The sequence below is a fragment of the Epinephelus lanceolatus genome, chromosome 6 (assembly GCF_041903045.1).
Source record: "Epinephelus lanceolatus isolate andai-2023 chromosome 6, ASM4190304v1, whole genome shotgun sequence".
Taxonomy (NCBI): Eukaryota; Metazoa; Chordata; class Actinopteri; order Perciformes; family Serranidae; genus Epinephelus; species Epinephelus lanceolatus.
The window spans coordinates 45954585-45974888 of NC_135739.1; the positions used below are offsets into that span (position 1 = coordinate 45954585).

The 20304-nt window shown below is 39.2% G+C and overlaps 1 protein-coding gene across 1 annotated transcript in view; it reads left to right on the forward strand.

Moving 5' to 3' along the window:
* Window positions 1-20304, forward strand: part of naaladl2 (N-acetylated alpha-linked acidic dipeptidase like 2) — an 814243-nt gene that overhangs the window by 432465 nt on the left and 361474 nt on the right. The window contains exon 6 of the mRNA XM_033621483.2: window positions 9176-9443. Within this exon, the coding sequence (XP_033477374.1) occupies window positions 9176-9443 (268 nt within the window). The remainder of the gene's footprint in view (window positions 1-9175; window positions 9444-20304) is intronic.

Consider the following 20304-nt stretch of genomic DNA (forward strand, 5'->3'; position numbering starts at 1 on the left):
TAAACTTCATTACATCCAGAACTGCCTGCCTGCCTGCTCACCCACACCTGCTCCCGAAACCACATCACCCCCGTCCTCCAAAACCTACACTGGCTCCCCATCACACATCGCATACAGTTCAAAATCCTCCTCCTCACACGCAAAGCACTCAACAACCAGGCCCTCTCCTACCTCACACACCTACTCCACCACCACAACCCTCCCGCGACCTCTGCTCATCTGAAGGAAATCTCCTCTCACTACCTGCATGGACCAAGCACTGAACCTGGGGGGACAGGGCCTTCTCAATCGCTGCCCCCTCCCTCTGGAACTCACTCCCCAAACCCATCTGTATCTGCACACACCCCTCAGCATTCAAGACCATGCTCAAAACTCATCTTTTTAAATTAGCTTTTAATGTATAAGTTTGTGTGTTTCATACTGTTTTATTGCTATTTTTGAGTTTTATTTTATTCTGACTTAGCTCTATTTTATGACTTTTAAAAAACTGTAAAGTGTCTTTGAGCATTTGTAAAAGCTCTTACAAATGAAATGTATTATTAGAAACATCAATGACTTCAATGACTTTTGCTGGTATTATCCCGGCAGGAAATGCAGCAATTTTTTGATAAAAACCAACCACTTTTTGCGACACTATCCTGGCTGGAAACCCAACAATATCATGGTAAAAAAAATGCTTGTAGTGGCAATGTCCTGTCAGGAAATACAATAATGTCTTGGTGAAAAACAATTGCTTCTTGTCGTACTATCCCGAGTGGGAACACAGCGACAGTTTGGCAAAAACCAGCAACCTTTGGTGGCCAAAAAAACACTCTGAAATGCAGCAATGACTTGCTTAAAACATTATTGGTTTTGTTGTTTTCTGGTCTCGAGCAGTGGTTTGCAGCTTGGCAGGTGTCATACTCCCTCTACCTCCTGTTGACGAAGTCGTCACTATAGAAACAGTGATACAAAATGTAAGAAATGTGCAAATGTAAGGTCTCCGTGTTTTGCAGAAACCCACTATGCCAACTTTTTCTTCTGGGGACTGGGCTGATTCCAGGTGACATGAGGTGTCCATGTTTGTTTGGTATTCAGGTACTTCTGTATTATGAATTGACAAATTGGCTAAACTGGAAGTCAGACGTGAATGCTATTTAATAGTCACAAAAGAGTGTGGCACTACATGTAAATAAAAATCCAGTCTTCACACCAATACATTGAATCCATCCTATATACTAAGACCTGTACACATCTACTTTGTATGGTTTCACAAAGTGCTCCACAGCAATAGATTTATGATTTAAATACTTACTATATCAATTACAACAAGGGTAGTGGTCAAGGTAACCACAAACACACTCCATAGTCAAAATAACAGGAGATTTTTTTGTATGTATTAAGTTGTATTTTTTCACTTTGGACAGGGTAGCTGTAATCTCATTGCTTCCAGTCTTTATCTCAAAGTGAAGCCAACCACATCCTGACTCAAGCTCCGTACTAACACAGAGACATGAGATTGAGATCACTCCTCTCATCTCACTCTATGAAAGTGTATTTTTTATATCATCAAACTATTTCTTTAAAATAAAATCACAAAAAGGAATCTAGCCACAGAGAGGGAAGGACAAACTACATAAATGGAAAATGAAAGAAAGAATATTGCAAATACTAAGACCTTTCACGACTTAATTTCTTTATAAATGCTTTAAAAATTAACGCATACATCTGAGTTATAAAACACCCACTCTGCTAATTCTTGCTTTAATGGCCCTATTAAATGGGAAATTGTGACATTTTGAAAGGTAAAATTGTGTTTTTTTTCCACAATGAGAATTGCATCATTTAGTGGTTCTGTGTAAGCTGCATATTTGAGAACATATCTGTTATTGAGATACCTTATCTGCTCAGGCTCAGGTATTGTTCAGTGCTGGATAGCATATTTGTTCTTCACCCAGAGGCTGAAATACCAGCCAGTCCATGGAAACGTCTTTATTGCTGAACTCTGGAGTCCAGTCTTCTCCGAGTCAGAACAATAAAGAGAGTAAACACCAAGCGCCAAACAAGCCAGCAGAGGAGACTCAAATAAGGCCTGGATCAAATTTTATTGACATGTCTTTCATGCAATTAGGAAAACGGGATTGACAGAGACTGGCAGCTCCTCTGAGGAGTTTAGTGTGTTTATGTGCATGTGTATGTGTGTGAGAGAGAGAGAGGGAGACAAAGAAAGAAAGAAAAAGAAAGAAAGAAAGACAGAAAGACAGAAAGAAAGAAAGAAGGAAGAAGAGGTTCATGTTGAATACTCACCAAGCTCTGGCAAAACTGAAGAAAAAAACAGAAAGCTATCATGTGGTCTTTCATTAAAAGCCTTGAGATGTGAATGAAGCTGTCATAGTTATGAAATTCATTATAACTGTAAAATATTAGAGAGATACAAAAACAAGTGTGCCTCCTGTGCTTAGTAGCAACACCAGTTCAAGCCAGCTTAGCCATTGTTAGCAATACCAGATGAAAACATTGCATTATGCTGTATTTGCACATACAAACACTGTAGCAACATGTCCACAGATAAAAGGTGGACAGGACTGTGTGTACAACTGTTTTAATGAGACACTAATAAGTCAGAAGTGTTAATAAACAGTATGATACTGTGGCTTTGACTACTGTTGATATGCGTGGCCATATTGGATTTTGAGATTTTGAGATTGGTGAGGGTCCTCTGACTTTCTAAGTTGGAAGTCTGACTTCAGGGGGTGTTCCATTTGAAATTTCTGACTTCTCAGTAAAAATGGAATACACCATCAGCCTTGATACATAGTACGCCCGCTCTACCAGGTGAGCTACCAGAGTGCTCTGTGTAAAACATTTTAAGATCTCAATAACTGAAAACTCCAAAGAGTTGCTTTTCAGAAGAGACCAGCATACTGACTGTAATCAAAGGGTTCCACAAGAGAAACCATTTTATTTTGGGTGTGTCATTTTTTAGCCTTGGGCTGTGTGTACAGTATGGTGTCCTTTACAAGCTTTGTAATAAGTAAGATAAGTAAAGTAAAATTTATTTATGTAGAGCTTTATAGAGACATAGGTCACAAAGTACTTCACAAAGGCATTATAGGACGAGAAAGAAAACACAGAAGACAAAGTGACTATGTTAGCCACGTAACGTTGTGTTCACATAGGATGCGTATTAAAGAATTTGTGCAAGTGAATTATATGTAAAGTCAATGTACAGACGTGATTAGACGCAGATTCTTGCAGGGCAGTGCAATGGACACGATGGATGTGATGTGAATGATGCAAAGGACACTAAATAAGTGTTGAGATTTTGCATATGCATATTCATAATGGTTGAAAAAAATTAACTTCAGCAACCAATTCCCGCCAATTAGCATTGAGATCCTAAGGGGACGTGCGACTCTGAGGATGTACCAACGGATGTTAATTCATCGATTCAGCTATTTCACGTGCGTGTGAAGTAAGTCAACATAAAATATTCTAGCACTCAAACTCCATGAGTATAATATAAATATTTGCATCCTGCTTGGTGTGAACACAACATTAAGGCAAGAGCAAGGGACAGACAACAAATTTAGCATAACTGATCGAAGAGAACCAGCTGAAGAATATGGGTGAAGTAGTTCATCCACATAAGAGGGAGCCTGATCGTATGATGCACCTAGATGCAAGGCACTCATCCAATAACAAAATGTATAAAGAAGTAAAATTACTCGAAGTATTCAAAGCTCAATGCTATTGAAAAAAGTAGGCTTTCTGTAACATTACAAAGATTACAAGAACTTAGATAAAGCACTGAGGGATTTCCCATGATTTTAGAATAACAACATTCTGAATTACACGCTGTGAATATAGGGCCTATCTCAAACCAGACCATCCTCACTAACACTCCATTATCGACTGCACACTCACAGTTGAATAAAGCACCCATCATCAGGGTGAAATACAGCGGACACGGTCTCCCTGGGGTCTCCCTGGAGAAAAATAAAACTTGCTTGGAAACTTCTTGGGTGGCATTACTTTTTTATAAACATCTTTTTTTTTTCATACAGATATTTATAGACTGCTTAGATTTTGCAAAAGTCCCTGTAACTATACAACGTTTTACAATAATATGAGGATTTCTGCCATATTCTAAACTAGACAAGGATATATTTGATCATTAATCTAATGTTTTCTTTTATTTGTTTAAAGGGATAGTGCACCCAAAAATGAAAATTCCGCCATTATCTACTCACCCATATGCTGAGGAAGGCTGTGGTGAAGTTTAAGAGTCCTCACATCCCTTGCGGAGATCGGCGGGGGGAGCGGCTAGCACACCCTAATGGCTGACGACGCCCCAGACTAACGTCCAAGAACACAAAATTGAAACCACAAATTATCTCCAACATGCTCATCCATAGTGATCCAAGTGTCCTGAAGCCCTGACATAAAAAGTTGTTTGGAAAAACGTAATTTGAACTCTGTTGCTTGTGGCATGAAGCCACAGAAAAAAGATGGGGACGTAGGTGTCAATCTTGTGTTTTGATGCTTGAAGGAGGAGATAAGAGTGGCCTCCTCCAATATGAAAGAGGCTCTCGTTTTTCTTGAAATCTAATTGGCTCAGCCGCAGTCATCAGTCATTACTCATGGCAGACCGGGCTAGTTTGACCGGATAAAGCCAGAAAAAAAGTGGTGTGGAAAAAACTCGAATAAAAAACAAGAAGAGGCAGCAAAGTGCTCCAAAATAACTGACCTGTTTGGGCGCGCCGTTGGTTGACGGGCTGAGGCTGCTGGTGTTGCTAACGACAGATATGGAGCTGGAGGCGACAGTGCCATTATAGCGGGTGTATTAACGTTAGCTAACGTTTGTGAGTGTGTAATGAGCAAGGTTGGCTTTGGCAAATTGCGTATTTCTTCTAGGTGTCTGGTTCAAGAGGCCAACTAGCCTACTAGGTATTGCAATAAGTCATTATAATTTAAACCTGTACTAAAAGAAAATATGTGCTTGCTTTTTTTCCTGTGGATGCACACAGTTAACGTTAGGTGGTGCTCCCAGTCCCGAGGCCAATGAAGCTGAGGGACAGACTAACCCCAGTTGTGATGAGGAGGAGGATGAGACCAGAAATATGACAGGTGCAATGTGAAGGCATAGCCTACTATGCATTACATTTTAGCCAGAGGAAAACCTTTTTAGTAGTACTAAGTGGGATTTTTTTGTTGTAGTAATAAGTTGACTAAAAGAGCAGACAATTATATTGTGCATAATATTAGATGCATTAGGATAGAGTCATATGCTTTTATTTTAAGTTAAATAATAAGCACATCGCCATTTGTGGCCAATTCATTATTGCATTTATTTTATAGTCTGGAATTAAACAAAAACTGCTGATTTTCTTATGCAGTTGATTCTGAGCACAGCGTTTGTGTAGTGTGTACAAGTATAGAGGATTATAGGTAGAAACGTGTGGGTCGGTGTGTGGGCTGGTGTGTGGGCCGGTGTGTGGGCCAGTGCGCCTCAATGTCCCGGGCTGAATTTGTGTCTCAGTCCGCCCCTGGTCTTGTCTCTTATACAACATATGTGAACATGTAAAGATACTTTATTTGCACTTATACATTAATACTTTTGTTTTTGTGCAATCTTGTAATTCTACATGTGACCACGGCTAGAGTAAATCTAAAAGAAATCAGATATGAGCATTTGGAAGCTAATTTTTCCACCTTCTCACCTTTTTCACCCCTGACCCAGTTTCATGCCTGACATGAACCCACAAACACAATGCAAGAGGGTAGGGAGAGGGTGTATGGGGTATTTTGAGAAAGGCCCATATCCGTCCTTTCCCTTCTTTACCTCCTGTCTGTAAATGAAGATCAACTGTAAAGGCCCTTTTATAAAACTATCCATCCATCCATTTTTATCCGCTCATTTGCAGCTGGGTCATGGGGGCAGCAGGCTGAGCAAGTGACTCCAGACATCCCTCTCCCAAGCAACATTTTCCAGCTTCTCCCGGGGGACCCTGAGGCATTCAAAGGCCAGATGAGATATATATTTCCTCTAGCATGTTCTGGATCTGCCCCAGGGTCTCCTACCAGTTGGATGAGCCCAGAAAACTTCTAACATAACGTAATTGTATAAAATTATATTATTTCTCAATCAGCTTCTTCCTATGAGCGATGGAGTCCTACAAAGGCACACTATTCTTTGCAAAAGTTTGAAAAGTTTTACTTATTTAACAAACAAAGAAAATATGGTGATGCCTGTACTTTTGTACACCAATCAGGATTTAGCAACATTTGAATTAGAATTTGATACAAGTAGTAGTTTGCTGGGTCACTGTCAGAGTCCAATCTAATTAAACCACACCCACATAGTCTCCATGAGGCAGATTTGCTGAGCTCATGAGTGTTCAACTCTTAATAGATAATCTTTTCTTTGGTAATTTTGATTGTTCCTCATTTATTCATGAATATTTAATGTTATAAAAGTACTCTGAAGCTAGGTGTTAAAGGGCTTTAAATACGACACTGTGGGTGCTTAAAGGGAAGGGAAACTGTTTTTACCACAGACTGTAAAAATAATGGATGTAGCTAATGTGATGTCATCCATTGGTTTGTGAACTCCCATTCTAAAGCCTCCACAGGGTTCAACGCTAAGGTTTTTTTTCACTTGCCCGGTTGGGCAAGTTGGTCAGAGATCTACTTGCTCGAAGTCAGTTTTTACTTGCCCTATAAAAATTGTTTAATTTAAGCAGCTATCAAATAACAAAGACTGCAGTTATTTTTATGTTATGTAATCTTTATTCACACTGTATTTATTAATTAAAACAACATGTCATGTATTGTAGCTTAATTCCTACACAAAAATGACAGTGTCAGGGCTTAAAGTGAAAAATGTGTCAATCATTCTCCGTCTATAATTTTGCGCCCTACTTGAGCCATGCCCACCTCTATTTATTTTTCACCCCTCTCTCCAGTTCTGCTGTATTAACACTGGGTTTAATATATTTTGCTTCCATCTCTCTGCCCTGCTCTACTGTACTTCAACGCTACTTAGCTCTCTCTACTCTACCAGTAGACTACAACATCCACCTGTTGCACAAAACGCACACAGCAGTGTTTCCCCTAGGATGGAGTTGTAGCAGCGGAGGTGAAGCACACGCATGAAAAATAATTTTCACATGTGTGAAACTTTTTTGTATGCTTGCAAAGCACAGCCTGCTGGGATGTTTCTATGTATCTGCTGGCACCAGAAGGGCTCTTTAGGACTAAGTACATACAGTACATGTGTGCACAGTATGAGCAGGTGAAATGTCTGTCTAGCTTACATATGAGGTGTCTCAAGATTTAGGAACATACAATTGTATTGAATATAATAAAGTAAAAAGTCACATGACATGCTGCTGTTTTGTGCTATGACCTATTTACGTGACAACGCTTGAACGCAACACAAGCTCAGCACGAGTGTCTTGCTGCGCTGCTGTGCCAGCAGCTGTCAGTGCGTAACAGCAGTCTGTTGATGGTTATTTACACAGTGTCCATAACAATAACTTTGTCAGCTGACAAACTGCACCGGGCTCGGGGTCAGGTTTGGTCAGGAAAATGCGCCCAAGCCGCTCTAGCGTGCTCACCTGTCTGTGTGGCGGAACTCCGCCGTGTGCGATACAGAGAGGAGAATTGTTAACGCGTGACCATGTAGAGACAGAAATGACACGATGACATAACACCATAAATAGTATATTGTTATGTTGTTATATGAAGCATCCGTTGCACAAAATAATATCAATGGGGGCTGTGGGCAGGACATTGTTACACAGCGTGTGCCTGTGACTTCAGGCAGAGAGACCGCTGCATCAGAGCAGAAGAGCATGGTAGTGTGTCGGACTGCAGGATGTCGCCACAGCTCCGCTCCCTCCGCCCCTCTCCTTCTCCGCATACACACAGCTGACGGTCAGTCAATGAGACTTTTCACATTTAAATTGCGTGATTAATGGAGGTTCTACACACACACACACACACACACACACACACAAAACAATGCACTGTAGTGTAGCAAAGTGTACAATGTTTTATAATAATGATTTTTTCTATTAAATGTCAATTTCATTCATTTAACATATTCAGTGTTGAGTTTCATTACATACAGTTCCATTAAGGGGGTTTGTACAAGCAATTTGACATATCTGAGCATTTTAAGTAATGCTATAGTTATCTTTCCAGGAAATTAATTACTTTTACAGTGCAGTAACTCAGTTACTAACTCAGTTACTTTTTGGGGAAAGTGACTAGTAACTCTAATTACTTTTTTAAAGTAATGTTCCCAACACTGCCTGTGACGCCTGGACTTCAAGGTCAACAGATTCATATGTGACTGTAACAGCACATTATCTCACAGAGGACTGGCGACTGCTGTCTCACATTCTCCAAACTAGCGCAGTACATGAAAGTCACAATGGAGCAAACATTGTAGACCTCCTGCAAAATGCAGCACAAGAATGGGGGAGTGCTGACAAAAACCTTGTCATAGTAACAGACAACACTTGGGACAGCATGGGTTTTTCCATTCAGTTAGCAGGATACCTGCATGTGAGGTGTTTCGCCCACACAGTTCAGTTTGTCAGGTGTATGCAGCATTTCTGAAAGGTTGTACAACAGTGTTGGTCAGTCTCTTTGCTTTGCATCGCATTTTGCTGCAATAAAAATGAATAAAGTCAAAAAAATAATAATTTGCAGTTTGAAAAAAAGGTAAGATATTGCAATATATCGCAATAATATTGAATCATGACCCAAGTATTGTGGTAATATTGTATCATGGGTTTTCTGATGATTCCCACCCCTAGCAGGCACCAGGTTTTACATGAATATTTAACCTTTTTTTTTTTTCTTCTTTAACAATTTGCCGAGTACTCTTTTAAACATAATTGTATTTATTCAAATTTTAATGATTTTTTTTTTTCCAATAGAAAATAAATTATGTGGTGACATTTTCAGTTCCTCTCAGACGTACACTGTATCTTTTGAAGTGCAAAAAAGCAATACCACAAGAAGAACTGTTTGATCAGCTTTAAGTCCTAATTGTCCAGTGTTTGTAGGGGAAAGTAGGACCATCTTTATGGAGCTGACCTGAGGCTAGTTGTATAGTGGCAGGGAACTACTGTTTTACTGCATGAGAAAATAAGTACTTCTCTTTGTCTGCTGCTTCCAGGTCCTTCTCCATCCTATCAGATGACAGCGAGGAAGCCAGAGCCAGATACCTCTACAGGCAGTGGGTGGGACTTGGTTTGACTGACGTCCGTCTGTCCAATTACACAGTTCTGCTCAGCCTTCCCGGTTCCACACCAAACACCATTACTGACAGGTCTAGTCACCAGTGTTTCCTGCCAAATGGCACCCCGTGCGATCAGCGTGGACCCAATGACCTGTCAAAGCAGCAGTTCTCTTACGCAGCCTATTCTGCTGTTGGAAGTCTGCAGGTACAGTACCATCACCCTGTGTTGACATTTCCTAAAGCAAAGGTTGCTTAACTCTCCTGGTTGCTGCACTCTTCTCATGCCCTTCCTCCTCCTCATCACCTTCATATTGTCAGATTGTCTAAGTCCTCAGCCCCCGGCCACTGAAGGGTCAGTCAGTAAAGGTCATAGCCAGAGGTTGTGTCTTTAAATGTTACAGCTCTGCCAACCACAGTTCAGGGTCCAAAGGTGTCTCAGTGCCATTACTTTCAACAAGTCAGGCAAGGCTAAAGATGAGATTTGTGTTTGTATTTTCTTGTTGGATGTCAAACTGATTTGTGGCAGAAAGATGAGTCCTTAAAAGTTGTTTGTCTGCAACTTGTTTGTAAGACCACTCCAAGACCAACTTGCTTACTGTATGTGCTAAAGAGCTGCATGGTTTAAGGTTGTCGTGGTTTATTTTAATTGCAGTGTAAGACATTATATAAAACAGATGTATATGCAAACACTGTATATCTTTGAGCTCCTGTCAGACTTCCTCAGAAATCTGCTGCAAACCATATTCTTCTGCTGTCACTCCTCAGTGTTTCACCTATAATTGGAATCCATACTCAAAGGGATATTTCACCAATTTCCCACCAGCTTTGTATCATAACAATGTGGGTGGTATATTTTAAAGGACTTATGGTAAGCGTCCCTCCATCTAACCAGTTCCTAGATCTCCCTGCTTGTCTCCCACCAAAATCCACCGGATAATGCAATGGGCTCTGTGCACCAGCTCCACTACTTCCTGAAAGGAAGTATGCATGAGTATTTCCTGTCCTTTACTACTGGATTAAGTGATTAATCAGGAGTGTGCTGGGTGTGCCTCACACCTGATTAATCGCTTAATCTCTTGCAAATACTCTTGCATACTTCCTTTCAGGAAGTAGTGGAGCTGGTGCACAGAGCCCACTGATGCAAAATGCAGGGCTTAAAGTACTCCGGCGACAGACATTTCTAGTATTTGTTTATTTATTTTTTTATGTATTTTTTTGGCAACAACTTGGTATAAATTAGCATTTAACGAATCATCTTCTGAGTTTCAGTGAAGCACATGGGTAGTCCCACCAATAGTATAGTGTTATCAGACTCAGCTGGCCAATAAGAGCTGAGTGGGGAGGGTCTAAAAACAACAACGTGCACACACACACACACACACACACACACACACACACACACACACACACACACACACGCACATACTACTTCCAAGCACATGTTGTTTAGGTGTCCGTTACAGCCTGATATCCAAATGAGTGTGGGTAAATGTGCAACAGAAATGGACAATTGAACTGCGTTTGAATGATTAGCTTGTGTTAGCTTGACCACCAGCTATCAGACACTGAGAGAAAGCAGCATGCCGTGCAGTGTTTCCCCTATATGCAACTAGTAGCGGTGCACCGCCGCTACTGAAATATGACCGCTGCTGCTGATTTTTTTCCCCCCATTTTAGCGCTTTAACCGATTATTTGGCGCTACCAATGCTTAATATTCAGGTCAATTCACACACTTGTGCTGTGAGTAAAGCATATAGGAGGAGAGGAGAGGGCTCTTATCTCTTTATAAAATAAAGTTATATTATTTTGCGCGACGGACGCTTCATATAATAACATAACAATATACTATTTATGGTGTTATGCCATCGTGTCATTTCTGTCTCTACATGGTAACACGTTAACAATTCTCCTCTGCTCTCTGTATCGCGCACGGTGGAGTTCCGCCACACAGACAGGTGAGCACGCTAGAGCGCGGCTCGGGCCGTATTTTCCTGACCAAACCTGACCTGAGTGTGGTGCAGTTTGTCAGCTGACAAAGTTATTGTTATGGACAGTGTGTAAATAACCATCAAAGCACAGCAGCATGTCAAGGGACTTTTTACTTTTATTTATCAGGATAATTTTTCACTTTAAGCCCTGAAAATGTGTCATCTGGCAGACTTTCACTGGCTCTCCTGGACTGTTGCTCTAAATACTGGCTGAACATTTGTACTGCCCGCCACCCATGCCACCACTGTGCACACAAAGAGTATAGAAACAGATCAAGAGAGAAACCCGCCCCAATCTCTCTCTCTCTCTCTCTCTCTCTCTCTCTCTCGCTCTCTCTCTCTCAAACTCTCTCTCTCTCTCTCTCTCTCTCTCTCTCTCAAACTGAGACTGTTATCCGATCAAATGTTAAATCTAGGCAGTGCTGATGGAATATAAATTAAGATTGTGTTCGTGTACCGCCTATTTCTTGCCTGAAATGTTTTCAGAAACATAATTTAGTGCCCTGTTAAGCTGAAATAGCGAGAGTTTGTAAAAGGCAGTGGGCGCCATACTGTTTCCTGAACAGCGAAAACAGAGGGCGAAAAATTTGATAACAAGCGATATAAATAAGCAGTGTTGGTCAAATCTAAACCAAGATTCTGTTGCTGAGTTGCATATTTCTTGCCTCAAATGCTTCCAGAAACATGTTTTTTCTTGCTGTTTAACTGCAATTCCAGATTGATTGTTACCAGCCAGCTGCCACTGTGTCAAATGGATGAGCTCGCATTATGTTACCTACCAGCGGGAGCGTTTATCAGTCCTGTGCAGTGCAGTGCATTCTGGTAGTTGTAGGTTTTCTGTCTCTTGAGCAAAAGTGAATGCTGCAGCCCCTTCTCTCTGTTTTCTTTGGTCATGTAGCACCAATTTCAAAAGTGTTTGCAGACAGACCAATTTAATGAAGAGACCATCTTTCCAGCAGTGAAAGTTGAAAATAAATAATAATATGATTTTTTTTTTCCCATCAAATAAGCTTTAAAAATTACTTAATCTAAAATGTGAAGCAGACCTTTAGATTGATATAAAATGTAACATTTTTAGGTTGGGAAAAGTAGAGGAAGAAACAGCGCAACTACACATATTCAGGTGGGGAGCACAGACAGTATTGCAGGTGAGGCTGAAGTTAATTTAAAAACCTCAAGATGGACACACATTCAACCAAACCTTCACTGTGCTCCCAATTCTGTAACTTTAAACCTGTTTTAGAAGGCAAGGACCCCAGTTTTGAAACCACTGTTTTCATACAACTTTTCTAAGACAGCCATAACTTTGGTGAGTGCAATGTAATCATAACCAACAAAACTCTTGAACTCAAAAAATAAAATCTTTTGACTGTCTGCACCAACTGATCCAGACTGGAGAACACTTCAACTAACTTGGTGCCATCAATCACGATGCCCAAATCACAGCAGTGCAACAACAATGTGTCACCACCGTAAAGGGACTGTTTACCCCCAAATTAGAAAAGACATATTTATCCTTTTACTTGTAGTGCTTTTGATCAGTCTTGATTGTTTTGGTGTAAGTTGTTGAGTGTTGGAAATATCGGCCGTAGAGCATCTGCCCTCTAGCTAGCACTCAGCTTGTGATGCTCGGAGTTTCAAAAAATATATATTTGAAAAACTCAACAGCAGAAATGTTTCCTGTAACCATGAACCTTCTTGTTAAGTTTTTAAACATATATATATATATGATGACACTAAAGGAGAATGACACGTATTTTCAAAATTCATACATGTCATTCTTATGATCTAAAACAGTATAAAAATATAATTAAATATGAGCAACTCTCCCCAATTCAAAAAAACTATAATACTTGAATTCAATTTGTGATGTCCCAAGGGATAAAGTCTGGAACTGCTCCAGATTTTATCCCTTTGTACTCTGCAATAGAAATTTTCTGCCAGGGCCGACATTGGTGATTTTGCTTATTGTGATTTTCTTGGAGTATCTACAGATGCTTCATATCCCTAAATTCTGTACAGCCTCTGACAAAAGGTTATGTAAGTCAATGAACCATAATAATTGATAAAAGTGTTGAAATTGTGTAATTTAAAAAAAAAACAATACAAAAATTCTTATGTTTTTTTTCATCAGATTTTAAAAAATAAAAACACAAAACATACTGATCCAAAAGATTTTTAAATGTAGAAACACAACAAAATATTTCTAAAATATTTTTTAAAACATTCCAAAACTTATTTGAACTATTAACATTATTTCTTTTTTTGAGATATGCATATTTTTATGAGCAGAGAGAAAAGGCATTCCTCATTCTTCTGGTGTGTGCGAAGTGCAGCCTAATTCTGGTGAAATACCACGTTTTTACAGCACTTAAATTAAGGTAACATAATGTGATCATGATGTGATGATAGGGAGGACGAAAGCCTTAGCTTTCTGCTGCAAAAGGAATGAATGTTCTAGCTGCTATGGATCTTATTCTAGATCTATTTAGCCGTCAGTTTATAAAGGGTTATACCCTATGACATCACAAGTTTAAGATTTTAGTCTCTTGTTTTGAGACTTTTGAGAGTAGCTCATGTGAGTAGCTCATGTACAAAAATATCGATTGAACTTTCCTACAACATAGGAATAGCATATTGGAATTCTTTAGGCAGTGTTCCCCTTTAATGTGTAAAATCTCGCAGTGTCACAAGCATGAGCCTCTTATCTAGGAGTAGATGCACACTTTCTTCTGCACAGCCATACGGATGGCAGGCAGGAGAAAAAAAAATGTTCCAACATTAAACTGCTCACAACAAGGTCTGTGGATTATCGTGAGTATTGTTTTGTTTGTTTGTTTGTTTTTTGGTTGTTGTTTTTTTGTTTGGTGCTTTAAGCACCACAAGCTGAGTGCCATATAGTTCCATTATACTGGAGAGAAGGCAGACCTCTCTACAGCTGGTATCTCCAACACTCTGCAACTCACACCAAAACAATCTAGACTGATAAACAGCACCACAGGTGAGAGGACAGATATGCATTTTTGATTTTGGGATGAACTGTTGCTTTAAATACATTGAAACAAATAACAGTAATTTGAAGCAGAAAAAAAATACCTTTCTATTAAAACTTTGAATGAGTTATTGAAATCATGAATCTTAACAGTGTACACATTTTAAACCAGTATATTTGAAGGAAAGAAAAAAAATGGAGTGCTTTTGAATGCCACACTCCATATGGCACATACGAAATTGAAACTGTATATTCTCTAGATTTAAATGGGTCATACTCAAGAGGATCTTTTTTTTTCATAAATAGAACAGAGGGTGCCTCAGGCCATCTCTTACAGACAAGAGGTAGTTCACACACATAATACATTACCCTTATTTAAGAACAGAATCTCCGATTAGAACAACACTAGCAAACTCAACACTGAACCCATAAAAATCTTCAAAATGCTCTGCGTCATACTAGATGCACAGTTAATTTTTTCCGCCATCCTTCAAGAGTGTGAAGGTTAATGGAAGTCATTATGCATGTAGTCCGCCCACGCTTGCCAGCAGACACACACACACACACACACGCAAAGAAATACAGTCACACTATTTTTAGAGTGTTGTACTTCTCTGTATCCCGGGAACAGAGAAAGGGGTTGAAGGAGACGCTTGTTATTCCCTTGAGCCCCTGCCGGCCTGAGGGCAGATGAAAAGTTGGAGTGATTCTCTGAATACCAAGTTTTCCTCCTCTTTTTCTCTCCCTCCCTCTCTCCTTGTTCTCCTTTCTCCGCTTTGCTCGATCCATCCAGCTGTCCACTCGTCGAAGTCTACCCAAAGGAGGGTCACAGTCATCCATCACCAGATTATTTCCTAGCTCCGTTCCTGCACACTGCCTTGAATTAAGCGGCAGTTTGCCGGATCTAAACATGGCTTTCAGACAATTAAATATGGCGTTTGTGATGGATGGATGGCGGCCCAGAGCAAGTATACCAGGCTAATAAGTCCTGCTGTTGGTGGCACTGTTTTTTTGGTGCTATGCTCTGACACGCACACACAGACTCACATAGCCACACATCCATGTAAGAAGACAGAAAGATCAAGTAAAAAAACAACAACATTATTTTCTCAATGTGGGCCAGTGGAAGATGATAGGACCATGCTTGTTGTTTGTAATATATGCAGATTGTAGTATATAACACACTTCCTGCATTAATAATATAGTTATTGAGGCTGCTTGTATATCTGTACTCAGTTTACATGTAACGAAATCCTTCCGCAGAGTAGTAACAGTACATTAATTCGCCCTCATTTCTTTTGATTTGTGGTATGACGTGCTAGATTGTGGGGGCTGTTGAAGAAGGACTTGCATGCAGTGGTGATATAATAGTGGAGATTAATTCAGCTTGTAAAGAGAGAGGCAGTTATATTCTCTACTAAGTTATTGTTCTTGAGATAGAAGAGACTTTATATAAAATCAGTGCTGTAGTCAAGACCGCCTAAACCAAGACCAGGTCATGACCAAGACCAGACTGTATGAAGACTAAGACAAGACCAAGACTTTGAGGGGCTGAGATGAATTCCACACTGCATGACACAGGTATGATAAAATGTGGAACATGCAAACCATAGACGCTCAAACTGATTTGAAAGACCCACATACCAAAAAAATATCAAGCATAGAAAACAAATGAAGATTACTTGACATTCACCTCTTTTATTTCTTTACTTTATAAATGTGTGTATGTATAAGTATAATAGGGCTGAGACAAATACCTGGATGATACAAATTTATGGAATGTATAATGTACTTTTTTGGGTATGAGTATTATTTGAGTAAAATTTGTCAATATACGTACTCATGATAAAGAAAAATCCTCATTTCATCCATTGTCAAAAGTGATCTGACACCTGTAACCACTCTGCTCACCACACCCACACACACACTCAAGCAGCATATGTAACACAACCCATATCAATGCCAGGTTTAAATACCAGCTTCCTAAGAACCACACCCATTACCAGTTTAAACTCTACCCACGTCTGGGTTAAACCCGGCCTATTCCGAGTACAGATATGAATACAGATAAAAAAGCTGGTTGAACAGATACAGATATGGATACAGATAATAAAGCTGGTTGAACAGATACAGATACGAATACAGATAATAAAGCTGGTTGAACAGATACAGATAATGGTGTACTTGCTCATCCCTAAAGCGTATCATAAGAATTGATTTGATAATATAATAAAAAAGCACTTTAGAGGTAAATTTCATATGTGGGAATTTCACTTTGTTTTCTTTGAGCAAACAAATGCAAACACACAGGAGGTGAAATCAATTTTTAGCATCTCTTATGCACAGGCAATTTAATAATGTCCCCACAGTTGTGGTTTTGACCGTTTTTTTTTTTTTTTAACTTTCTCTAACATTATGCAGTTACTTTTAAAAAAGAAATAATGAATAAAACAAGAGGAAGCTCTCTGAGCATTGCTTAATATGTGCTTTTGTTCTGTCCCTTGACACCTGCCAGGTTCCATTCTGTTGGCTATAAATGTATTTGGGAATGCTAAATCTAATTTTTGAGAGCTGTAGAATTCCCTCCTTGAGGAACTTAGGTTAGCAAACTCAGTACCTTCTTATAAATCACTCCTCAGAGCCTACTTTTACAGGAAGGCGTTATACAGTTTCTACACCTCTTTATGATTTTTATAATTTTTATTACACACTCTGTTTTAACTGGTTGATGTTTTATTAATTTATGTTGTTTTTATCTGGATGATTTGTTCTGTCTTGTTTTATAAAGCACTTTTTAACTGTGTTTTTTTAGAAGTGCTATACAAATAAAGCTGGCAGTGGTTAAATAATACCATCAGTGATACTTATCTTCAAAAACATAGTCTTCCCCAGTGGTTAGGGATAGCTCAAATTACGTTGATCAAAATCTTTTTACAAAGGCTAAAAACTACTTGTTATATTCCTATTTTTCTCAGTATGGATTTCGAAATGATAACCAAGGTTGAAAGGTACTTCTTTTTCATACACATCAAGCATCGTATAGGCTTTGTCTGTGGTCATTTATCCTCTGATTATTTAAGAATTTAAGATGTAATTTTCTTATGTTTTGTTCAGTACTCATGATAGCCAGAGCCAAAAGACATCATCTGTCCTTATTTTATTACTTCAACATTCCCTGTTAATTCAATGGGATATTATCAGGAAAGAGCATTGTAGTTTGATTTTTTAAGTCTATATCTATCTATTGATCGACTGACCCACCAACTGACCAATACTACTTACTTACTTACTTACCTACCTACCTACCGATTAACCCACTCACCCTGATGAACATTATATTGTCTCAGAACAAAATGCTATTAGCAAACTTACAGTCTATCTATATATCCACACTGAACTGGAGTGAGTAGTACTTAATGAGCATGAGGAAGGGGAATTAGAATATTTAGTTAACTTGCTTATTCATGGTTACACAGCAGCTCAGTCACAGTGAATCAAAGGTTCAGGTGCACAGCTTGACACCTTAACTGGATTCTGATTTAGATGGGTTACTGCATATAAACAACTGTTATATCACTGAGCCACACCTCCTCTCATGGCTGTTAGACAGAGAGGATATGATCTGGATTGATCCTGAGACCTTCTTTTTATAGGGCCGTTTTTAAGTCCTAAAACAAACCTCCACATGCCTGAAAGACATATGCTTTCACCAGGTATTCCCCAACATATGAACTGCTCATGTAAATTTTATCTCAGCAGACTGTGATGTATCTTCTTAGCATATGTGTAAAGTGTGTTCTATTTTTGCAGTGGGAAAGAACATTATGCAAACAAAATCAGACCCTCAAATTTTATTTTGTCACTTAAAAGGTTCAGTTTAGGAGAAATTTTAAATGTTTATTTGTTGCCTTCCTTCTGTAACACATGATACACAGGAATCAGGATACATGATTATTGGTTTATAATATAAGAAAAGAAATAACCAGTAATGAAGAACAGGAAATGAAGGCCAAAGTGAAACTAGAGACAGACCCACTTGTCATAGGAGCTGTAGGACTTGTAAAAAACACACTGAGAAAGTACACATGCAGCATCCCAGGCAATATCAACATCTACGAAGTACAAAAAATCCTCCTGGCACCATACGCATTCACCAGAGGTCGTTATTCATCAAGTGAAGCAAGAGACCAGCCTCCCTGTAGAGCCACAGGACTATTTGGTCACAGCTGTAAGGACCGGAGGGGGAAATCACAAATCTTTGCTCAGTTCAGTTCAAAGATTGGTTGCCACTGACTATACACTATATGCACTTGAGCATCCACTGCACTTTAGTGTGTATGTGAGTGAAAACATATGCACTTCAGTTCCTATTAAAGTATCACAAAAGCTTTTCAGTGCGACGACAGTAAGTGAATGCAGCACCTGATTCTAACTGTCCTAGGTTAAGTAACGTGTTGTCTGTTGCTTTTACATTCAGTTTAGTACAAAACTAATAAGGTTATTAGCTCAGCAGCCTAGTACTTACGACATAGTTATTTGATCAGAATTGTTTCTGTTGCTTTTGCTGTCTTTTAATAGGCTTTTAACAAGGAAATAACATAATGTGAATTACAGCTGAGCTAAACATGTTCACTGAACATCTCTAGTTAGGGCATATAATGACACAAAAGACAGACACATGGATAAGTTGGTAGAGAAAGTAATACTGTATGGAATTGCATGGTAACAGATGATTATTGCAATACACACAGCAGAATGTGTTCTTGGCAGTTCAGTCAGCAGAAGAAAATATTAATAATGTACATTTCTGCAAGCCACAAATAGGACCATGTTACATTTGCACATATTTAATCAATGTTTCTAAAACGACGTGGGATATGAGCTGAATTTGCATCCATCAGGAGGAAGAGGGATTGGTGGATAGCATGACACCTAGGCAAGACACCTGCCAAGCTGCCTGCCAGCTGTTTCGAGACCAACAAACAACCAAACCAGTTGTTTTTTAGCAACCCACTGCTGTGTTTTCTGTTTTTTTTAGCCCCCAAACATGGATGTGTTTCAGCGAGTCGTCGCTGTTTTTCTACAGGGGAAAGCCATCATTTTTTATCGAGACATTGCTGTGTTTCCTGCTGGGGTAGTGCCACAAAAAGTGGTTGTTTTTTAACTTGGACATCACTGACCTGCTGAGATTATGCTTCCAAAACCATGTATTTTAAGGCAAAGCATGATCTTTTACAAACCATAGCCAAATGTTTTTCCTTTTTTTTAAATAAACCTAACCACAAGTTAAGCACAGCAGTGCTTAAGTTTCAACATATCTGGTACATAATGACCTACCAATTAACATATCTGTGGTTCCCAGAAACGTACAGTGCCATCATATTTGATGGTGATTGGGCTGGTTCTTGGGTCTAGTTTTTCAGCAGTAATCGGATTAGATTTCAGATATTGCATTGGATCAAATCTTGAAAATGGGTTGTTAAAAATACCTCTTAGCCTGATACTCTCTGTGCTCATAGTCATCTGGAAGTACAATTTAATTTTAATTTTCAACATTTCTATCTTTATTTATTTGTCACACAAGGCAGTTGGAAGATGAAATGTGACTCTCCCATATCCATCCTAGTATACCCAAGAGACACATGCTATTATGGCAGAGGGGTGGCGCAGGGACAGCCATAATACGGTGCCCCTGGAGTTTGGTGCCTTGCTCAAAGGCACCCTGGCAGTGCCCAGGGGACCATCTGGCACCTCTCCATCTGCCAGCCCACACTCCAAACTTGGTCCATACAGAGACTTGAACCTTTACTTGCCAAATTATAATGTTTTATTTAAAATTCCTTATGTATTTCTCTCCAGAGTCAAACTCCTGCCTCATAGTCTAAGAGCTTCATGGTGTAAAACTTAAGTCGATTTATAATAGCCCTCAGAATAGCCCCATTTATCTTCTTTTACTGTAAATGTAATACATTTTATGGCAAAGAAAGAAGGACTTTATGGACTCTTATATTTCCTTATAATTTCCCATGGAATTTATATAAAATTCCTATACGTTTCCTTTAAAGGGCAGTAATTATGTACGTATT